Source organism: Cavia porcellus, unplaced genomic scaffold (genome assembly GCF_034190915.1).
Source record: "Cavia porcellus strain 051 isolate PalLab524CR breed Dunkin Hartley unplaced genomic scaffold, mCavPor4.1 scaffold_20, whole genome shotgun sequence".
NCBI lineage: Eukaryota > Metazoa > Chordata > Mammalia > Rodentia > Caviidae > Cavia > Cavia porcellus.
The window spans coordinates 64,143,590-64,163,440 of NW_026947503.1; the positions used below are offsets into that span (position 1 = coordinate 64,143,590).

Sequence of the window (19,851 nt, forward strand, 5' to 3'; positions counted from 1 at the left end):
CACTCAACCACCTTATCTTTGATAAAGAGACCAAACATGTTCACTGGAAGAACAACAGTCTCTTTATAAATGGTCTCTTTAACAACAGTCTCTTTCATAAAGCTGGAAAAACTAGCTCTCCACATGCCGAAAACTAAAACTAGACCCATGCCTATTATCACGTACTAAACTATAATCTAAATGGATCAAAGATCTGAATATTAAAACAGAAACACTAAATCTATTGGAAGACAAACTGGGTAAAAATCTTGAAGACATAAGGGTAGGTAGAGAATTCATGAACAGGAATCAAACCACATGGGAAATACTTTCTAGAATCAATAACTGGGACCACCTCTTATTAAAAAGTTTCTGCATGTCAAAAGAAATCTCCAGCACATTGAAAAGAAAACCCACAAACTGGGAAAAAAATCTTAGTGAACTCTCCCTCAGACAAAGGACTTCTGTCCAAAACATATAAAGAATTTAAAAAAATCAGACCCCCAAAATTCAAAGACCCAGTCCAAAAATGGGTATTGGAGATGAACACACAGTTCTCAGATGAAGAAATAAAAATGGCAAATAAATACATGAAAAATGTTCATCATCATTAGTTATTAGAGAAATGCAAATTAAAACAACACTGAGATTCCACCTTACTCCAGAAACAATGTCCAGAAGCAAGAAAACTACCAACAACAAATGCTGGAAAGGCTGTGGGGGAAAAGGAACTCATGCACTGTTGGTGGGAGTATAGATTGGTGCAACCACTGTCGAGGTCAGTCTGGAGATTTCTCAAAAAGCTGGGATTGGAAGTCCCATTTGATCCAGCTATTCCACTTCTCAGCATATTCCCAGAAGAACTGAATGCATCATACCACAGTGATATATGTATACCCATGTTTATAGCAGCACAATTTGTAATAGTCAGATCTTGGAAACAACGTAAGTGCCCAACAACTAAGGAATGGATAAAAAAGTTGTAGTATTTTTATACAATGGTATACTACTCAGCTATTAAGAATGATCACATTTATAAATAAATGGATGCAACTTGAGACCATACTCATAAGCAAAATAAATCAAACTCACATGTATAAATACCATATAGTCTCCCTAGTGTAAGAAATGGTAAGAGTATATAAAAGTTTATGGTAATTATGATTCCCCATTACATTGCTTTGAAGCCTTATAATGTTTCCATTCATTTGTTGGAATCGTTTTATCTTGGGTTGTTTGACTTTATTATCTGTATGGTATGAACAGCTATTTTGAAGAAAATAAGACATTATAATAGCCAGTGCGGATTTAATATCATCTTGTTTTGAAGTTCTACCATACTTTTGTTCTTCTGTTTCTACTGGTTCTATCATGTTGTATCTTACTGGATTTTATCATGTGTGGTAGTATAAACAAATTCCTTATGGACAATGAGATAATATAGAAACCATTGTTCGTTTTCTGTTATTTGGTTTTGAATACCCTGTAATACATTCATTGTCTTTAATGGTTTTATACTATTTTGTTATGTTAGATACTATTGTGTATGAATATATGCTCAACTATTTCAAGGAAAGAGACAATATGGTAGCTACTGTTATATTGGGTTGTCTTGTGGTGAAATACTGTGTTGCTTAAATTGTTCTTTTCTGATCTGCTTTGTTCTGTGCTCTTTTATCTTAATCTCTTTAAAATAAAAAAAATTTTTAAAAAGAAAATTGATAGTTATTTCCAAAAGATGAAAAATATTAACAAAAGATGAGAAATATAAAATAAAAAGCGGCCTTTATTCTGAGAACACGGAGAGAGATGAACGGCACCCCCACCGCTGGCGTCCGGCGATCTCTCCAGCGGACACGTGGCGTGGGGGCCTGTAAATAGCCTTGGTTTGGGGTGGAACCTAAGGCGGGTATTAGGGATACACAGGTAGCCCATTGGTCCTAGGTTTGGCGCCATATGTAAATTCCCAGGGGCGGGAAGATGGCGTCACAGGTAACTTCCTAGGGGCAGGGCAAGATGGGGCTTCCTGCTTCCGGTTGTGGCTTTCCTGGCTACAGTGTCCTGTCTGGGCCAAACCTTTCATATCCCATCTTATGGTTATTATTATGAAAAGGGGCGAAGATTTCTCTCTTTAACTACTTCCTGCTGGCAAAGGGCGCTGTACTGGAGCCTAGGGGAGTCGACGGGATGAAGGTTGATGCCCAGGTAGACGCTGGTACCAGGTGTTTTGGCCAGGACAGCTTCACTGGTGAATGCACGTATGTCAGACTGGAAAAACAAAGAGACAAAATGTTATGAGGAGACATGGCACTGTCATATTTAAGGACCCAGGTGAGGTAGAAGGAAAGGTGCCTTTGATTTAGACATATCATTCTATCAGGACCATGCTGAGGTAGAAACATTTCCATGGTGAGGCAGAATTCTGAAAATTAAACGTGGGGTTAGGAGGAGTGGAGTTATGAGAGGTGCTTACTCCCCCATCTGAAAGCATAAAAGTTAAGATGGTAGGTTGGTGAGGCTTGTCTCTGGTATGCATGATGTTGGAGTCTGTAGGCAATACTGTTAAAGAGTCCTGCTGTAAAAATGATCATTAATAGAATGTAAGAAATTAGGAACCAAAGTGGATAACAAAACATGACTTAGCCTGTTAACTGTGGCTGTGAGGCCTTTGTGAGACGGAGACGGGTAGGCGACAGAAGATGAGATGACCACTCAGAATGATCAGATTTAGGGCTGGAAGGGCACCTCTTAGCCTGAGTGATGTGAAACCAGGATGGCAGTCTAGCAACTTTGATTTAGGCATGGGTCACTGTAACCTGGTTGTAGTCCTTAGAATGATTTGCTGTAACAGAACTTTAGCAAGTATGAGAAAGGCTTTTATGTATCCTGAAAAAGTATAAACCAAGTGAGAAGACTGGGACCTGCACAAAATAGGCCCTGTTTGTAAATGGCATAGGTTAACCATCAATACCCCATCATAGAGACTGAGGACTTAATATAGCAGCCTGAAAACTCAGGAAGAACTCTGTATATATGGCCTCTATGTCCACAAATATAGAGAATGTCTTACCTGAGAGTTTTGTGCGACTTGGAATCTGAGACGGACACCTTAAAGGGGGCTGTTGTTGCCCTGAACTTCCTCAGTCTTCAGCAGCGATTTTCTGTCGGTGACGAATTTGGCAGTGTCGACATTTCCTGTGAGGGCTAGGATGACTTACCCACTCTCTGGTGGCTAGGACAGTCCAGTAGCCCTGGAGTAAGGTCTCAAAGAATGCCAGGATGGGGCATTTTCTTGCCCAGTACCTTCTGCTGCATTTGAGCGTGGTCCATGGAGGGGGCAGGCAGCTCCACCTTGTGTAGGTTTACCTGTCTCAGAACTCCAAGTGTCACAAGTGTTAAAAATATAAAAAACCATATTAAGATCTCTATAAGGTTTGAAGGTCAAGTTTTGCCTTTTTGTTTGGGATTTGGACTACAGTAGAATTAAGTAAGTATGCAGGAATTTAATATTGGCATTTTGGATCAGAGAGCAGGCTTTAATGGAAACATTTTGCAGTAAAGGTTTAGCAATCTTATGAATAAATCTATCAAAACTGATCTAATACTATCAAATTCTGAATACATTTACTTTTAAAGTTGTTATTTGCAGTAGAATGAACCAAGACAAATAAAATAAAACTTTGAAGAAAACCCTTGTCTTGAAATAGAGCTAGTGGTTCCCAGCAAAAAGGAATTTATAACCTTAGTTGTTAAACAGAAGATTGATGAAGGCTTTGATTGATAAACAAAGCTGGTAAAATTATCAGGTGGCCAATAACCTTGATTAAATGGTTTGAGAATTGTAATAAAAAAGCATCTTTTGAGCGGAGCCAAATTGTAAAAAAAAGCATGCCTGAGCAGAGCCGCTGAGCTGCTGTTTCGCGATGCTCCGGCAGAGCGCGCCCTGTGGGTGGGGCAAGCGCTGGGATGTAGCGCGCAGGGGCGGGCTCAGACTGCCCCCGGAAACGGGTAAGATGGCATCGGCGGCGGTGACGACGGCGCACAGGGGAGGGAGGGGCTGGGACGGTGCATGGGGGAGGGGCTGGGAGGCGGCCCGACACAGTGCGCAAAGCTGGAACTGCTTGCAGGGCTCGAGGATTAGAAAGCCAATTTAGGAACACAGCTGGGTTTTGATTAGCTTCCTGGACCTGTTTTAAAAGTTTGTTATAGTTAGTATGCTTGACCTGCTCTGGCACAGCTATAGGCCCAGAGTCATTATAAACGTCCTTAAAATGTAAATCATAACAATTAGTAATAAATTTAAATTGCCTGATATAATTCTGTGGGTCAACAGAGAGGCTACCTAATTTAAGGGTAATCTGGGATAGATCAGAAAGGGAAAAAGGCACATGGATGTTAACAGGTCCCTTGGGGCCAGCTGGCTCCCGAAGCGGTAGCAGAGCCAAAGGAGATTCCGGAGCAGAGGGCCACTGAGCAGCCATCCTTCCGGTAGGCGCATGTGAGCAATCATCTGTAGAGCGGCTACAGAGCTGCTGCCGGTCACCCTGGGAAACACGAGCAGATGGCGTCTCACTGTGTGCCTTGCAGCTAGAGGACTGCTTTCGGCAGCACAATGAAGCGTCATGTGCACTGCAACAGGACGGCTGTTGTAGTTCACAAGAGGAGCCACAAGGAGACGCCTGTTGACAGTGAAGGCCCTGGAAACATGGCGGCGCCCTGTCACGTGACCCAAAACATGGCGGCGCCTGGGAACATGGCGGCGCCCTGTCACGTGGCCCGAAACATGGTGGCGCCCTGTCGCCATGTGGCCCTCCTGAACATGGCGGCGCCATGCCATGTGGCAGAGGGTTGCAACATGGCGACTGTTCCCTGCACAAGCTGGAACAATCAAGCGACCTGCTGGAAGGACATAGCGACTGAAACCTAGTATGGTGGGCAGGCGGTGAGAATGCTGTAGGGGATAGAGAATTCTCAGGAGAAGTCGGAGACTGTGAGGAAGCACTAACAGAGGGATCAGAGCCGCTGGGAGAGATATGGGTCCCTGGAGATGGAGGGGGAGAGGATGGAACATCGGGAGATAACTGCGACACAGAGGGATTAGAGCTGCTGGGAGAATTATGGGTCCTGGAAGGCGGAGAGGGAGACGATCGCACAGCAGGAGGTATCTGCCACGGAGAGGGATTAGAACTGCTGAGAGAATCAGGCATAGGGGGAGGGGAGAGTGGTCCGGCGGGAGATAACCGCAGGGAATGAGTTTGGTGGTAGGCAGGCGGCAGCTGGGAAAACAAGGGAGAGCAGGACGGAAAAGTTTGTGGCGCAGTAGACTTAGCTAAAAGTATCTCAGCTGGAGCACAGGACTTAATGAGAGATGGGCGTGTTCTCAGAATAAGAAAGGCTTGGACATAAGGGAGTTCTAATAACTTGTTGCCAGCTTGACAAAAATCGTACAAGTTCCTGAGAATGCAGGGGTCAAATGTTCCTTGCTGAGGCTAAGGCTTGCCGATAAGCGGGTAGGTTGGCCAGACCTCCTGGCAGTAAAAAGTTAATTGTTTAGTTTTTATGGTACCTTTAATTTTTAGAGTACGTAAATTGGAAATTAGGCATTTTAAAGGCGTCTTTTGGGAGTTAGAAAATACGTTCCCCATGACTAATTCAGACAAGAAAAAAGCCGGAGGTCCAGAAAAAGTCGTCACTTATTTGTGGTACCACGCGGCGGCTACGGTTCCAAACCATAAACTCCAGTCGTCACTGAGAGATTTACGAATGGAGTCTACGTGGGATCAGTAACAGTTTTGCCCGTGAAAGCGCAAGGCTTTAAGGGAAGTGAGGCATTCTTTCAGTGTGGGCGGTCCCAAAAATCTCTGCTTTGGGCTATCCGAACCCAAAGAACGTGAGAGATTTTGTGGGCGCAGGTTTGCCCAGAAAGAACCCTGCCCTGGGCGGTCCTAAGGACGTGAAAATGCACAGACCCACGCAGACGGGGAGAACATTCCACTGGGGCTGCCCAGTGCGAAAAGTTCCCCGGGGAGTGCTCACCTGAAATCAGTCTGGCCGATGCGGAGTGCAGGCGGCTGGCGACAGGAACGTCTCGGGAGAGGAAAAAGCTCGGGATTAATCCAGGATGTTATCTGGTTATCGGCGAGGAAACTCTGGGTATGTGGCCCAAGAGTTAGTTGCCTGCCGATCGAGTCACGGCACCAAATGATAGAGTTATTTCCAAAAGATGAAAAATATTAACAAAAGATGAGAAATATAAAATAAAAAGCGGCCTTTATTCTGAGAACACGGAGAGAGATGACCGGCACCCCCACCGCTGGCGTCCGGCGATCTCTCCAGCGGACACGCGGCGTGGGGGCCTGTAAATAGCCTCGGTTTGGGGTGGAACCTAAGGCGGGCATTAGGGATACACAGGTAGCCCATTGGTCCTAGGTTTGGCGCCATATGTAAATTCCCAGGGGCGGGAAGATGGCGTCACAGGTAACTTCCTAGGGGCAGGGCAAGATGGGGCTTCCTGCTTCCGGTTGTGGCTTTCCTGGCTACAGTGTCCTGTCTGGGCCAAACCTTTCAAAAATAATCTCAAGTCCCTCCCTACACAGCAAGGCCAAGCAGGGCCAGGGGAACCCAGGAGGAGCCTGGGCCTGTCAGAGGTCTCTGGACAGCTAATCCCTGCCGTTGGCCCTGACCTGGACTGTCCCAAGGGCTCTTGTCTGTTGTCTCCTGCTGGCGGCTGCATGCCATCCGTGGCCCTGCCGTGCTTTTCATCCAGGTGGCTCAGACCCCCGCAACCCAGGCGGCCCACACCCATACATCTCCAAGCTTAAACCCCTCTGCCATCACTGCTGTCCCTGGTGTCTGAGGCCTATGGAGTGGGTCTCCAGATAGCACCCTCTCTACTTCTATTTCTTGAAGCCACTGTGATCTTGCAAGCTGATTTGAATATTTCTTCCAACTCTTCAGTCTCTCTTAGTGGGTATTTCATAAGTGAGGGGGAAAAATCGCCTAGTTCGCAGAGAGGGTTCAGCTGCACAGTGAACACATGAAGCTCACAAGTCTGACACAGCGTGGTTTCTGGCCGAGTCCCCCAGGACGAGCCTCCTGCTCACACCCAGCAGGAGAGAGCAGGTGTTTTAGTTCCTGTGTCTGTTTTACTTACTTGAGTGTGATCTGATTTATTCCCTGTTTACAGCAAGGTTTCCGATGTCCATTACAGAAACCTGGAGACCCACGTTTCTCTCACTGCAACCGCTTGTTTTAATTTCCACCCAGATTTTGGTCCTAACAGAGTTAACTGCCTTGTTTCTGCAGCTTCTGCCTGCCCTGACCACTATCTGTATAATAAATATTTGTAAAAGCGTAACCATGGATCTAAAATCATCAGTTTCTCCTGTCTCTTTGTCTTGCGTGCTCCTTGTTCTGTTTACCCCTTATAGCCCTCGGTGGCCCTTGGCAAAGCCAGCCCCACCCCCACAAAAGGCTGATTCATAACATTCTGCACATCAGAGAGAACTGAAAAGAAATGTGTTGTAAAAAGTAGTAAAGCAAAGCCACCTGGGGCTTCAGGGTGTTCCGTGCCCTCCAGGCCCAAAAGACGAGGAATTCAAGGAATTCAAGGAATTCACTGCTGCTGCCCGGCTGGGGCCGGCCATGCTGGTCCCAGAGCTGTTACTGTGCCGCTCAAGGCAGGCTCTTCTCATAGCGAGATGAGGACGCATCTGCTTACTGTGATGTTCACCACCCTGAAAACTCAGTTTGGGGTGGAAATAGAATGGCCATTGTAACTATTCAGACAATTCCCAAGCTTGAGAATTGATTGCTGCAGAATTGCTCACTAGGCCTAGACTTTAGCCAGATTCTCTGCACTCATCTGAATTATAGCTGTGACTTCCTAAAGGGAAAGTGTCAGCCCAGGCCTTTAAGCTGGTGGGCTTCACTAGGAACATGAAAGAGACAGCAGAGCGCTCACCTGAACACCAGGGGCGACTAGGAAGAACCCAAGTCCAGCCACGTTTCACGAGGTCAGCAGTTGCAGGTGGCCAGTGGCCAAGCCCTGCAGAGGTGAGGGAGGGAACGTGGCTGTCTCCATGTCGAGTTCTATGACGAGAAGCCCAGGGGCCTGGGCTCCTGTCCCGAGCCGGCTGGAAGAACACACGGGCAGAACTTCCTCCTGGGACAAGCCGTGAAAGGGCCTTGAAAAGCAGCCCAGACCCTTCACCAGGAGATGGGACAGACAGCAGGACCAGTGGAGCAATCCGCTATCCATTTGTTCCCAGCACTAAGCCAAAGTAGGGACTGAAGGACAGTGAAGGGGGCCGGGGGTCAGAGAGAGAGCTTTAGGTCTTTGTTCTTGAGGAAATCGTTTTTGGAGGTAACCGAAATCAGACTCTGAACGTGAGCTTCAACAAGATGGAGCAATGATGAGGCGATGACTAGTTCTCCAGTGACAACAGGAATCATAATGAGTGCACAGAGCAAGACGTGTCCCCTGGGCTCTCATGCAATGCCCAGGCCCCAGAGGCAGTGAAACAGCTTCGGGAGTGGCCAGCGGCAGGGCACCAGGCAGGAGTGCACCCAGAGGATGGACACCCCTGGCAGCAGGACACAGAAGCCACCAAGAGAAGCGCAAAGACAGCGTGGATGAGGATAGGGCAGGGGACACATTCAAGAGGGGCAGCAGGAAGCAAGCACAGTGATGGAGAACTGTTCTCTCCTTCAGGCCTCTTGGCTGCAAATGAGAAATAATCCACATGGAGCACAGTCAAGGAGCAGATGTAACCGTATCTGAGCAGGAGTTGTCAGCCTGGGACTCAGGGTTTGCTATTAACTGAAACACACCATGCCAGGCACCGATGGAGTTACCTCGTGTCTTCTAATCACAGGAGCTGCCAGGAGACGTCTCCCACCTGGCTAGGCAGCAGGGAGACTGACTCAGGTCTCCAGGTGTCTCGTGGCAAGTGAAGTGGGCAGTACTCAAAAGGCAATCTGGACCCCCCATGCTGCTGGCAGTTTTTGACATTAAAGTTACATTATTGTTAGAAGGGATGATTATTCCTGGGAAATCACTAGCAACCATTACTGTGCAGAATTCTGACTATTCGCTATCCATTAAGTATCCATTACCACTCCACAGTCCCACTGTTTGTCATATGTTATTAGTATAATGGCCTCATAATGGCTCTGATTCTCTGACACTGTGAAAACTCTGCTATGAGTCACTCTGTCAATATTTCAGAGGAGGAAACATCATAGACAATGAAATAATGCATGAATTAAATTATTCAAATATTCTATCATTCCCAGCCATGCTTGCAGCAGGCTCACTGTTTATTAAGGGGCACAGCCAGCACACAAGCACCAAGTCACCCTGTTTCCCGTGTAGTTTGTAAATAGCCACTCTTGCAAAGGTTGTGCTGATGGCATCCAGTTAATGCCAAGGGCTAATGCGTATTTGTTTTACACAAAGAATACGTGATAAATAATTCTTAATAAACAGTGATGTGCTGCTGGTAGCCACCCATCCACATGCTTTTATTTATAACTCATGGGCATTCATTCATTTCCTCATTTATAAAATGCTTTCTGAGCACTTATGAAATGCCAGGTACTGTGCCGTGGGCACTGGGACCAAGGGAACTCGGGCAATCAACTCACTCATGATCTAGTGGCAGAGTATAAGAAATAAAGCAAGCACAGGCCCGATGCCAGCTGTCCTAAGTCTAAGGATAGAAGTTGACATCATGGGAAAAGGCAGCGGATCACTTTAGATAGGAGCGGGAAAAGTTCTCCTAGGACCGCAAGGAGAAATGTGGGCCCACCGGAAAAGCTGAGGTGGCCGTGGGAGTACTGGTGACTTAACTCTCAAGTTCTCCTCCTTCCTGGTGAAGGAAAAGAAGGTCACGAGGGGATGAGCAGGCCATGAGGAGAAAGGCTGTGTGGAACAGTCTTGGAGGAAGAGCGTGAGCTGATGGGAGGGATGATGAGGAGGGGTTCAAAGACCGCCCCAAATGGCTTCAGCTTTCTCCAGCCACAGGTCTGGATTAAGCTCACTTGGAAATTTGTAGAGGCATCTGTGTAAGGACAGACAAAAGTTACAGTCCCAGTGACATGAGGCACTTCGGGAAGATGTCCAAAGCAGAAGGAACACACATGCGGAAGGAAAAGACAAACGCCACGCTCACTGCTTGTGCCAAGCCAGACAATGGCTTCTGCTTCACTTCGCCCTTGCGTGGTGCTTTGGACATCAGCTGCAAGCCTGCTCATTTTGAATGAGCCAATGGAAGCTGTAGACTGCACCTATTTGATTCAGGTTTCCTTTTCATTTTCCTATGAAATGGAGTTCACTGCCACATACAGTGAAAGTGTCTTTGCTGACCTCAGAGAGCAAGGATCTGCCAAAAAAATACGAGAAGGAAATGGGTCCATTTGCCTGATTCTACCATTAGCATCCTTCCCCATTTCCTGGGATCTCAGTTCAGTGTTATGAAATCAAGATGCGCCTTTCATTCAAAGCTCAAAGAACTTGCCAACTGCCAGTTAGAGAAGTCAATCACAGACCAGCTGTCATTGCCCCCATGGGTGCTGGATGAGGCCAATTTGCCAAGAACAGATCATGACATTTTCCAAAGTAGGAGAGAATATAATATAGCCCATTAACACCATTGAGAAAAAGTGTCACTATGAATTTAAAAATAAAGAAATTGCTAAAACCAGGTAAAGAGTAACAGGTCAAATACTGGTAGTTTTGCTTTTCTCTAAATTGTGTAGTTACTAAACGTTATAAGGTGTGGAGTAAGACAGGATGGAAGAGTAAGTGGAGCCCAGTTATGTTATACAGGACCTCGTCTGGCATCTGAAAGGCAGTGGGGAAACACTGAAGGGTACACAGCTCATGGGATTCAGCCCATATATCCGTGCCCAGTTGACATCTCAGTGTGGCATGGGCTGGCAGGGCTCAGGCAGGTGTGCAGTGACCTCTGGGGACTGAGAGGCGCTGGTGGCTTCATTAGGGTGACAGGTATGAAGTTAGAGAAGGAGAGTGAAGTACAAGTTTGCTACCTGAAGTCAGAAGCTGCAGAACATGGTCTTTAACTAAATGTGATAGCTCTGAGATGGGTAGATTTTTAAAAATTTCTTTTTATCTTAAAGAGAATAAAACAAAACAAAATAGAATAAAGCAAATCAAGCAGAACAGTGCAAGTGATACAGAACTTCAAAACAAGACAATAGGAAATGAACAATGGCTACCATCATGTCTCTTATTTTCTTCAAAACAGCTGTCTATGCCTTCACACATAATGGAGTCAAGCAAAACAAAATAGAATAAAACTAACAAAAATAAAAGAGTGAATACATTCCAGGGCAGCTATTTTGAAGAAAACAAGAGAAGGGTAAATTTTTAAAATGATCCCCAGGTTTCTGGTTTGAGTAACAAGGCAGATAAGGCTGCCCTTTATTAAATCGAGCATGCCTGGGAAAGAAACAGGTTTGCGTATGTGCATGAAGGTCTCTGGAGTAGAGCACATTTGCATGAAACATTCAAAAGGTATCAGGAAACAGTTAAATGCATGACTCAGGCTCTGGGGAGAGGCCATGGAAATATAAATTGAAATTTATATAAATATAATATAAATATGAAATTTACTTGTAAATATAGGACATTGAAAAGCGAGGGAATGGATGGATGAGCTCACTTGGAAAGAGAGAAGCAAGTGGAAATTCTCAGCTCTGGCATTAATGAAAATAACCAAGGGTGCGGCCTTTTCAAAATACTGATACTTGCTTGCAGCTAAAACATGAAAGTAGGCTTCATTCCAGTCTACCAGGCAGACAGAAGAGAGCCAGAATTCCAAGATCAAAGCTGGGGCAGTGCTTTTCCATGTAGGGTAAGAAGAAGAGAGGTGCCAACAAGAATTTAAAGTGGCAAGGAGGTAGAAGAAAGCAGGAAAACACCATGACACAGAACCTAGGACGGTGACAACTCTGCCCCCTTAAACATGGGAGAGGCAGGAATCAGAACGGGCTGCACTGGTGACTCCTCCCCCGGCACCCAGGGGAGGTAGAGCTGCTCTGCCAGCCTTCACAACCACATTAGGAGCAATCCTTTCAAGTTATTAGAAACTTTCATTTTCCCACAGCACCGTAAGCGCGAGGCATCTGGAGAGACCACTAGGGTCCTGCGGTTTAGAGCCATGCACAGCTGAGTCCCAGAGGAGGGTGGGGAGTACCTCACACCCTTCCCAGCACACGTGGAGCAGAGTAGGAGCCAGCGCTGGGCACCATGCTAGCAGCGAACAGGCATTTTCTGCTCCTGCTGGAGGCTGATGTCTCCACCCTCAGGGAGGGATCTGTTTGAGATGTAGCTGTTGACCTAGGAGGTCTGGGGGAGGCTGAGCCCCACAGGTGGAGAAGCTGCCTTCTGCAAGGATTTTGGGTGGAGTTTCTAGAAGATGCGCACCTGTACTGGACCCTGCAATTGCCACGGCGAGAAGTGGAATGCACACAGCTGTCCACGTCTGCCTGAGAGCTGCAGGCTTGCTGAAGTTCTTACAGCTATGCCTGTTAGGTCTGAGAGAAGGGAGAGGAGGAGAGAGAGGGAAGTCCGTGGGAGGAACGGAGTGGACGGCCGTGAAAGTAGTGGGCAGCGGTGACTTTATTCCGGGAATGCGGGGAGGGGGCCCCCCGCCGCCGGCCCGGGGTGCAGCATCTCTGCACCCGGGGCCGGTGGTGTCTCCAGGAACACGGGGAGTGGAGACTGGCGCGCTGGCCGGCGCTGGCCGCTGGAATCTGGCGAGCTCTTTCTCTCTGGCGAACTCTCTCTCTGGCGAACTCTCTCTCTGGCGAACTCTCTCGGACACGTGGCGTGGGGGAATCTAAATAGCCTAAGCTTAGGGCAGCGCCCTAAGGCCATTAGAGATGTATAGGTATCTCATTGGCGCACAGGTTCTTAAGGATGGGGATATAGGGTTACAATCAAGTCCATAGGGGGCGGGGGGGGGGAGGAGTTTAGCTGCAGCCTTTTCTGGTTACAGTGTTCAGTCTGAGCCAGCAACTCTTTCATATCCCGTCTTATGGTTATTAGGAAAAGGGGCGAAGATCTCTCTCTGTAACTACTTCCTGCTGGCTGAGGGCGCTGTATTGGGGGTCTAGGGGAGTTTGACGGGATGAAGTTTGATGCCCAGGTAGACACTGATGCCAGATGTTTTAGCCAGGACAACTTTACTGGTGAATGTATGTGTGTCAGACTGGAAAAACAAAGAGACATAATGTTATTAGGAGACATAGCACTATTATATTTAAGGACCCAGGTGAGGTAGATAGGAAGGTGACTTTGGTTTTGAGATGGTATTTTATCAGGGTGACGTTGAGGTCCGAGAGAGACCGCCGGATTCCAGTGGCCAATATGCCTTTCTCCTTTCCCGTGTTCCCGGAATAAAGGCCTCTTTTGTCTTATACTCCTCAACTTTTGGAAGCATCTTTCATCCTTTAAAGACAGACCTATCAATGCCCATCTTTCTGAGCCCATCAGGGCATGGTCATCATGCCCCGCCTGCACCTCCATATCCCACCACACTCCTCATTTGCTCAGCTTTGGTTTGCACCCTCTGTTTGATTCTCTGAGATATGAATCCAACCTCTGAGTTTATACACCCTCCTTTTCACGTCAGGAGTCTTATGGATGTGACCTTTGACAAGGCAGCAAGGTCATATACACTTCCATGGAGCCAGGGTTGGAGGTGCTGGAATGGGCTACTAAGGAGAAGCAGCAGGAAAAGACTCATCCACAGCAAGGGCTCCAGTGGGGTCCTCCCTTACGGGTCCCTCAGCTGCACCCCGTGGTTCCTATGGTCATGGCCATGCGCTGCACTTCTGTACCACATGTGTCTGGTCACACACCCAAACAAAGAGCTGTTGCCCATAAGTTGTCTGAGTGTAACTGGAAGTGCAAAACGGGATGCTTTCAATGTAACAAAGAAGAAGGAATACGCACACAAGTATATCTGCATATACTGTGCACACTTTGCATGCGTGTACACTTACACATAAAAACCAATGAAAGCTGAAAGCTCTTTTGTCTCCAAATAAAGGCATTTGGTGGTTGGAAATGCAAATACAACAAGGCATGTTATCTGCTGTCTCCAAGGGGAAGGCAACTGCTCTTGAGAAGCCGTCTGCCTCCCTGAGTCGTTGCTTAGCACGCCTTCCACCTTTCCAGTGACTTCCAGAGCACTTCAAGGTTCGCACCATGCACTGTGGTGTTACAGACGGATTCTATCTCCCTAACCAGACTTCGGTGGAAGTTTCAAGTTTTAATCACGTCCCTAGGGCCCACAGCCCCTAGAATGGTCTCTTCTGCCTGCTGGCTACTCAGTATAGAAACTGGTAATGACATAGTGGCCCTTGCTTACCCAAAATTATTACAGCAGCCAGAATGATGGACTCCTTAAGATATCCACATCTTAATCCCTGAAAAAGCTACTGTGCAGGGGAAAGAGAGGCTTTGCAGGTTTAAGTGAAGGATGCCCAGGAGGGAGGTTGTCTGGGCTTACCAGGTGACCCCAGAAATGACAGCAAATGTTTGAAGAAGGCAGGAGCGTCAGAGAACGGAGTTGACGATGCCAATGCACTAGAGAAGGCGGCAGAAGACAAGGAATAAAGCAGTCCCCACATGCTGGACAAGACAGAGGTTCTTCAGAGCTTCCAGAAGGGTCTGCCCTGATGATGCCTCGATTTCTGCTTAATGAGATTTCTGATCTTTGATCAATACATCACAAATGTGAGTTGTTTTAACTCAGTGAGAATGTGTTTGTTACAGTAGCAATAAAAAAATACAACTGTATCTTGGAAATTGATTAATCTAGTGTCACCTCCTTCCTTTTCAAAGAATAATTCCTTTCACAAATCTGTCACCCTTTCTATTACAAGAAATGGCATTGACTTTGGAATGGGGTGAGGGAGCTTCGCTGTCCTGCCCAGCCAGTCTATCTTGGGGTGTTTTGGTTCACTTATTTATTTTTGAAAGATATGCTTCCAGTGGTGAAAAACAGCCTGTAAAGCAGGGTGTGAGAACACGAGATGACATTGCATTATAATGAGCTAACTATTGGTATGAGTGAGGGCATCTGGAATATCAACGTCACAGCTGCTCACAACACGCACGCCCGCTCGGGCAAATAGCAGAGAATGTGACGGTTCCCTCCAGAGCACAGAGAAACCTGACCGACTCTGTTTGCTCTGAGTGAATCTGCGGAGCCCATGTGCTGCACCTCCAATGGAACGGATGGATGGAGAGATAAAAGCCCCCATTATCACAGCAGGTCAGAGGTCCATGCTTTTTTGTGCAAATACACAGCTCAGAATGAGACAACCGGAGCATGGAGAGTAGATAGCCTGTTTCATGCACTCAGGGATGGTTGAGTATAAAATGAAGCCCTCATTCAAAGGCCCACAAACCCCGGGAGTGCAAACAGTGTCTGCATTTCTACCATGTGCTTGGTGTGCATTCTAAGAGCACATCACTGTGTAGCAGCCCCCAGCCACTCAAATGCAAGCCCAGGGAAGAGGTAAGGACCAGCGGTACTATCCACCACATCTCTTATTTAAGACATTTCTACACAGGCAGTGCTCTACATAGAGAGCTGTGCACAGTTCTATTTCTATTCTGTTGACCTTGTGACTCAGCCGATGCCTCCAGCCACAAAATCACAGCCTGCTCTCCCGAGGGCTCTCAGGTCAAGCTGGAGAGATGGGGGCTGGCTGAGGACTTAGAGGAGCTGGCTGCTGGGACTCTGTGGTTCACCTCCTGGGCCACACTGCACTCTGTGCTGTCCCAGGGCCTTGTTTCTGGATACAGCATGCTGGCATCATGCTGGCATCACAGCATTTCTTTAATAACAGCATGAAAAGTGTATCTGTGTCTTGCAGTTCTTGGGGAGTACAACTTGAGTGGCAACTATATCCTCTGGGCAAGACACTCTGTGTCACCTGGGAGGCCTGGCTACATCTGTGCTGAAGACCAAATGATTAGAGAGCAAGCTGCTGCTACTAGGAGGCACACTTCTTTAGAATCCAGAAGTTGCTAGTTACATGGTGGTCTTTGCCTCCTATAATTTCTTTACTAGTATCTAAATTTATTAGAACTAGAATGTAAGTTAAATGGGATTTCACTTGATTCAAGAATAAAATATTATTTGGTGTGGTGGAGCACACCTGTTATCCCAAAACTCAAGAGGCTGAGGCAGGAGGATGCCAGGACTTTGAGGCCAGCTTGAGCTACATAGTGAGTTCTAAAAACAGCGTACACTGTATAGCATGACCCTGCTTCAAAACAACAACAATAACGAAACACCCAAATATTAGAAGAATAACAAAGACACAAAATTAGTACAGATGCTAAAGGCAGCAATGGAGTATATTCTTCACATAGTATCCACTAAGATATGGGTTGACAAATTCAAAACCAGGCAAGGACCCTCTACTGCCTGCTTTGGTGCACCCTGTAAGGTAAAAACAGTTTTCATATTTTTGAGTGGCTGGGAGAAGAATCAGAAGACCATTTCATGACACGTGACAATGCTGTGAATTCAGCACTGAGCACTGTTGGTTGCTGTGACATCGTCCCTGGTTGGGCCATGCTGAGCAGCCATGCAGGGATCACATGATGCCAGTCCAAGTCAGCATCTCTCTAGCCTTGGATGGGAAAGGTGCTGTTATGGTCTGTGTCTGGATGTCCCCCTAACCTCATGCAGTCATGACTGAGTCTCTCATTTGTGATTGGTTCATTGTCCAGCATTGGGATTGGGTATGACTGCTGCACCCACCCAGGGGTGGAGTCAGCATACCATATAAGGGAGGGCAGGAGGCAAGGGGGCCCCTTTTGCCCTTTCATTCCTGTCACTTGCGGCCACCGTGAACAGCTGCCCCTCAGCAATGCTCCCTGCCTTGGAGCCAGCTGAGTATGGACTTAAGTCTCCAAAAACTGTGAGCTAAATAAACCTTTCTTTGTCTAATTTTGGGCATTAGGTACTTTGTCTCAGCAAAGAGAAAAAAGTAACCAAGACATGGTGCCATCCTGTCTGGGTTAGGAGCTCGGACTGCAGCCTTCGCTCACCTATTCCCCCCTGCTCCTGTGTCCTGCGGCCTTGCTAGTTAGGCTTTCTGTGTGCTGTACCCTTGCCTGCCCTACCTCACAGGGCATTGGTAAGGATGAGTAGGGTAAGAAAAGAGACAGTGCATGAGTGGTGCATGGCCACCCCTCCAGATTCACCCACTCACTCGCTCACACTGGTCCTCCTCCCTTACCAGGTGCAGGGATCTACAATGACTGACACTTATTTGCAGTGTCATACACTCCCCAAATTATCTTTGCTTTAATTGGTCATCACACTTTTGAGAAATCTTCCAGCCTCCTTCTCAAACGCAGGCTGTCATTAATCATGGTGATGCAATACTGTATGCTAATTACAAGTGTAGCTCCAAGGAGAGTCATTTTTAATGTTAGCATCTTGTTTCCTCTTTGTATTTCAAAACCAGTTCCAAAAATGCACCCCAGTTAGCAATCCTAGTCATGAGGCGGTCCATTCCAAAGGGTGCTCTTTTCTTGATAGAGAGTTAAAACCAGGAGTCCTGAGGGGTCAACTGAATATTTTGAAGCATAGGCAACTCTTCATTAAAGCAGAAATTCACCAATGTGGACTCAGACTTTTCTTTCACCAGTCCACCTGCAGGTTTTGTCAAAAGCTTTGCAACTTATTGGTCTGAGCTAAAATCCAGGCTGATTTCTACTCATATAAGTAAACAATGTACTGTGACAATTTTTCACAGTCATGATGCCCTTATTTCATTTGGAAATGCCACAAATACATCCAGTTAATGCATTAAATATGAAAAGACTGGCTGAAGAGACTCCATTTATTTATTAATGATTCAAGAGAACTTCCTAAAGCATCTATTTGAAATTCATTTATAATTCACTTCACAGCTTAGCTTTGGTTCCCACAGGGCAAATGTTTATCAAGTATTACTGGGTTTTAAGTCCTTGCTTTGCATTTTCTTATAGAAGAATACAGTACTTTCCACTCTCTGAATGAAGGCTCAACTTCCTAAAAGCATCCCTCCATCTGTCTATTGTGATTTAACGTGCATTTCCTGATAAGGTGACAATAATGGGCCCTGAGATATAAATGAGTGCTCCATGCAGCCAAACAAAAGAATAATTATTAAGCATAATAGTTGGCCACAACTTGAACAAGATACACTGAGTATGCTATAAATATTTATTAGAGAGTAACCATGGTAATTAATAAACACAGAAATCAACAGAAAGGGAAAATGACATTGTAATACCCTGCATTGTGAGAGTAACTTCATAACTTGCCTACCAGAGAACTATGCATGACTAAATGAATAATTTCAGTATGAAAATCAGACTTTCCAGCTGGATTAGTGAAGATTAATTAAAGACAGCAGAGTGTGGAGAACCAGGCTGCCTCTTGCCTCAGCGTGCAGTACTGACCACTGATGATCTCTATATCCAATGACTTATTGCAGCTGCTGGGTAACTGCTAGGGTGCAGACCATTGGCATTGGAGTTGGAAACAGCTAATAATTCAGAATCTTGGTCAAATGACTGAGGTTATGCCTGTCAACTCTCAAGCAGAGGGAACATCCTCTAATAGAGTTGTTAAGATAAAGATGTGGTAAATAACATAGTCAAATGTCTAGTACACATTCAGTGATGGGTGGTCTACTCTACTATTACTGTTTATGTCACACCTGGTACTTGCATCTAAGGTGGGATATTGTTACCACACTTATTACTGCAACCACGGAGGCACAGGTACTTCAGCCCACCTCTCCTGGCCAAGGCATTGTTAGCTGGCATACAGAAACAATCATAATTCAAACTCTTGGACTGAAATAACATAAGGCACACTAAAATAGGTAGGAAAATAAAACAATAAAAACAGACAATAGCAAGTGTTGGTGAAGATATGGAGAAACTGGAACCTTCATGTTCTGCATATGTGAATGCAAAATCGTGCAGCCACCTCAAGAAACCCTTGCATAATTTTTTCAAACTGTTAAATACACAACCCAGCAATTCCACTCCTAGTAATTAATGTCCATAAGGGTATTATTTAAGATAGCAACAAAGGGGAAATGACAAACAATCCAATCCTAGAGACCGGAAGTAGATTACCCATGGCTGAAGCACAGTTAGAAGAGACGGTAGGAAGGTAGGTGACTACTAACGAGTGCCACGTTTTTCTCTTGGGATGATAAAACCATCCCAGACTCAATGGCAGTGCTATACTACTGGGAGTATGATCAAAACTGTCAAATTTGTGAACTATCTGTTAAAAAGCTATTGTGGAAAGAGAACCAAGGTTGGGAGGACAGCTTAGGCATGGGAGGTGGTGGGAAGGAATGAACTTTAGGTTTGGGACTTGCTGTGCCCTGCGGGATGCTGCCAGGTAAGATTGTGTCTCTGAACAGAGGTGACAGCACAGAGCCTGATCCATGTGGGTCTCTGCTCCCCACTCCACTATCTGCTCTTGCACTCTGAAGTGGGTTACTTTGGGTAAAATTAGACCCCAAAATAAGTAGGATTAGGAAGACTATAACTCTAGAGTCTAAAAGCTCTGAGAGATGAGGTTTAGACCCTGCTCTGCTGTATACTACTTTGTGACCTTGAACCAAAGACTTAACTCTCGGGGCTTCAGTTTCTTCATCTATAAAATGGGTACAAGGCTGGTACCTCCTCTCGCATGGTTGATGGGATACCCTGATATACATAAAGCAAGTGCACTGGTGTCCAATGAAGACAAAGTGCCTCTGTTGCCATGGTGACTAAGGTGGGCCTCATTTTTAAGGCAG

At 46.1% G+C, this 19,851-nt stretch overlaps 1 protein-coding gene across 2 annotated transcripts in view; it reads right to left on the bottom strand.

Annotated features, from left to right (window-relative positions):
• Positions 1-1,747: 1,747 nt before the first annotated feature.
• The window catches only part of LOC134471837 (uncharacterized), a 123,951-nt gene continuing 105,847 nt past the window's right edge, over positions 1,748-19,851 (bottom strand). Inside the window, exons 1-2 of one of the 2 annotated variants that reach the window (XR_010041531.1) lie at positions 3,050-7,389; positions 1,748-2,247 (exon numbers count right to left, since the gene is read on the bottom strand). Coding sequence is in view for 1 of the 2 variants with exons in the window: in XM_063231954.1 (XP_063088024.1) it covers positions 2,115-2,247 (133 nt within the window). In the remaining variant the exon portion in view is untranslated. Of the gene's footprint in view, positions 2,248-3,049; positions 7,390-19,851 lie in introns of those variants that run through there. The other variant, XM_063231954.1, reaches the window with a different exon arrangement.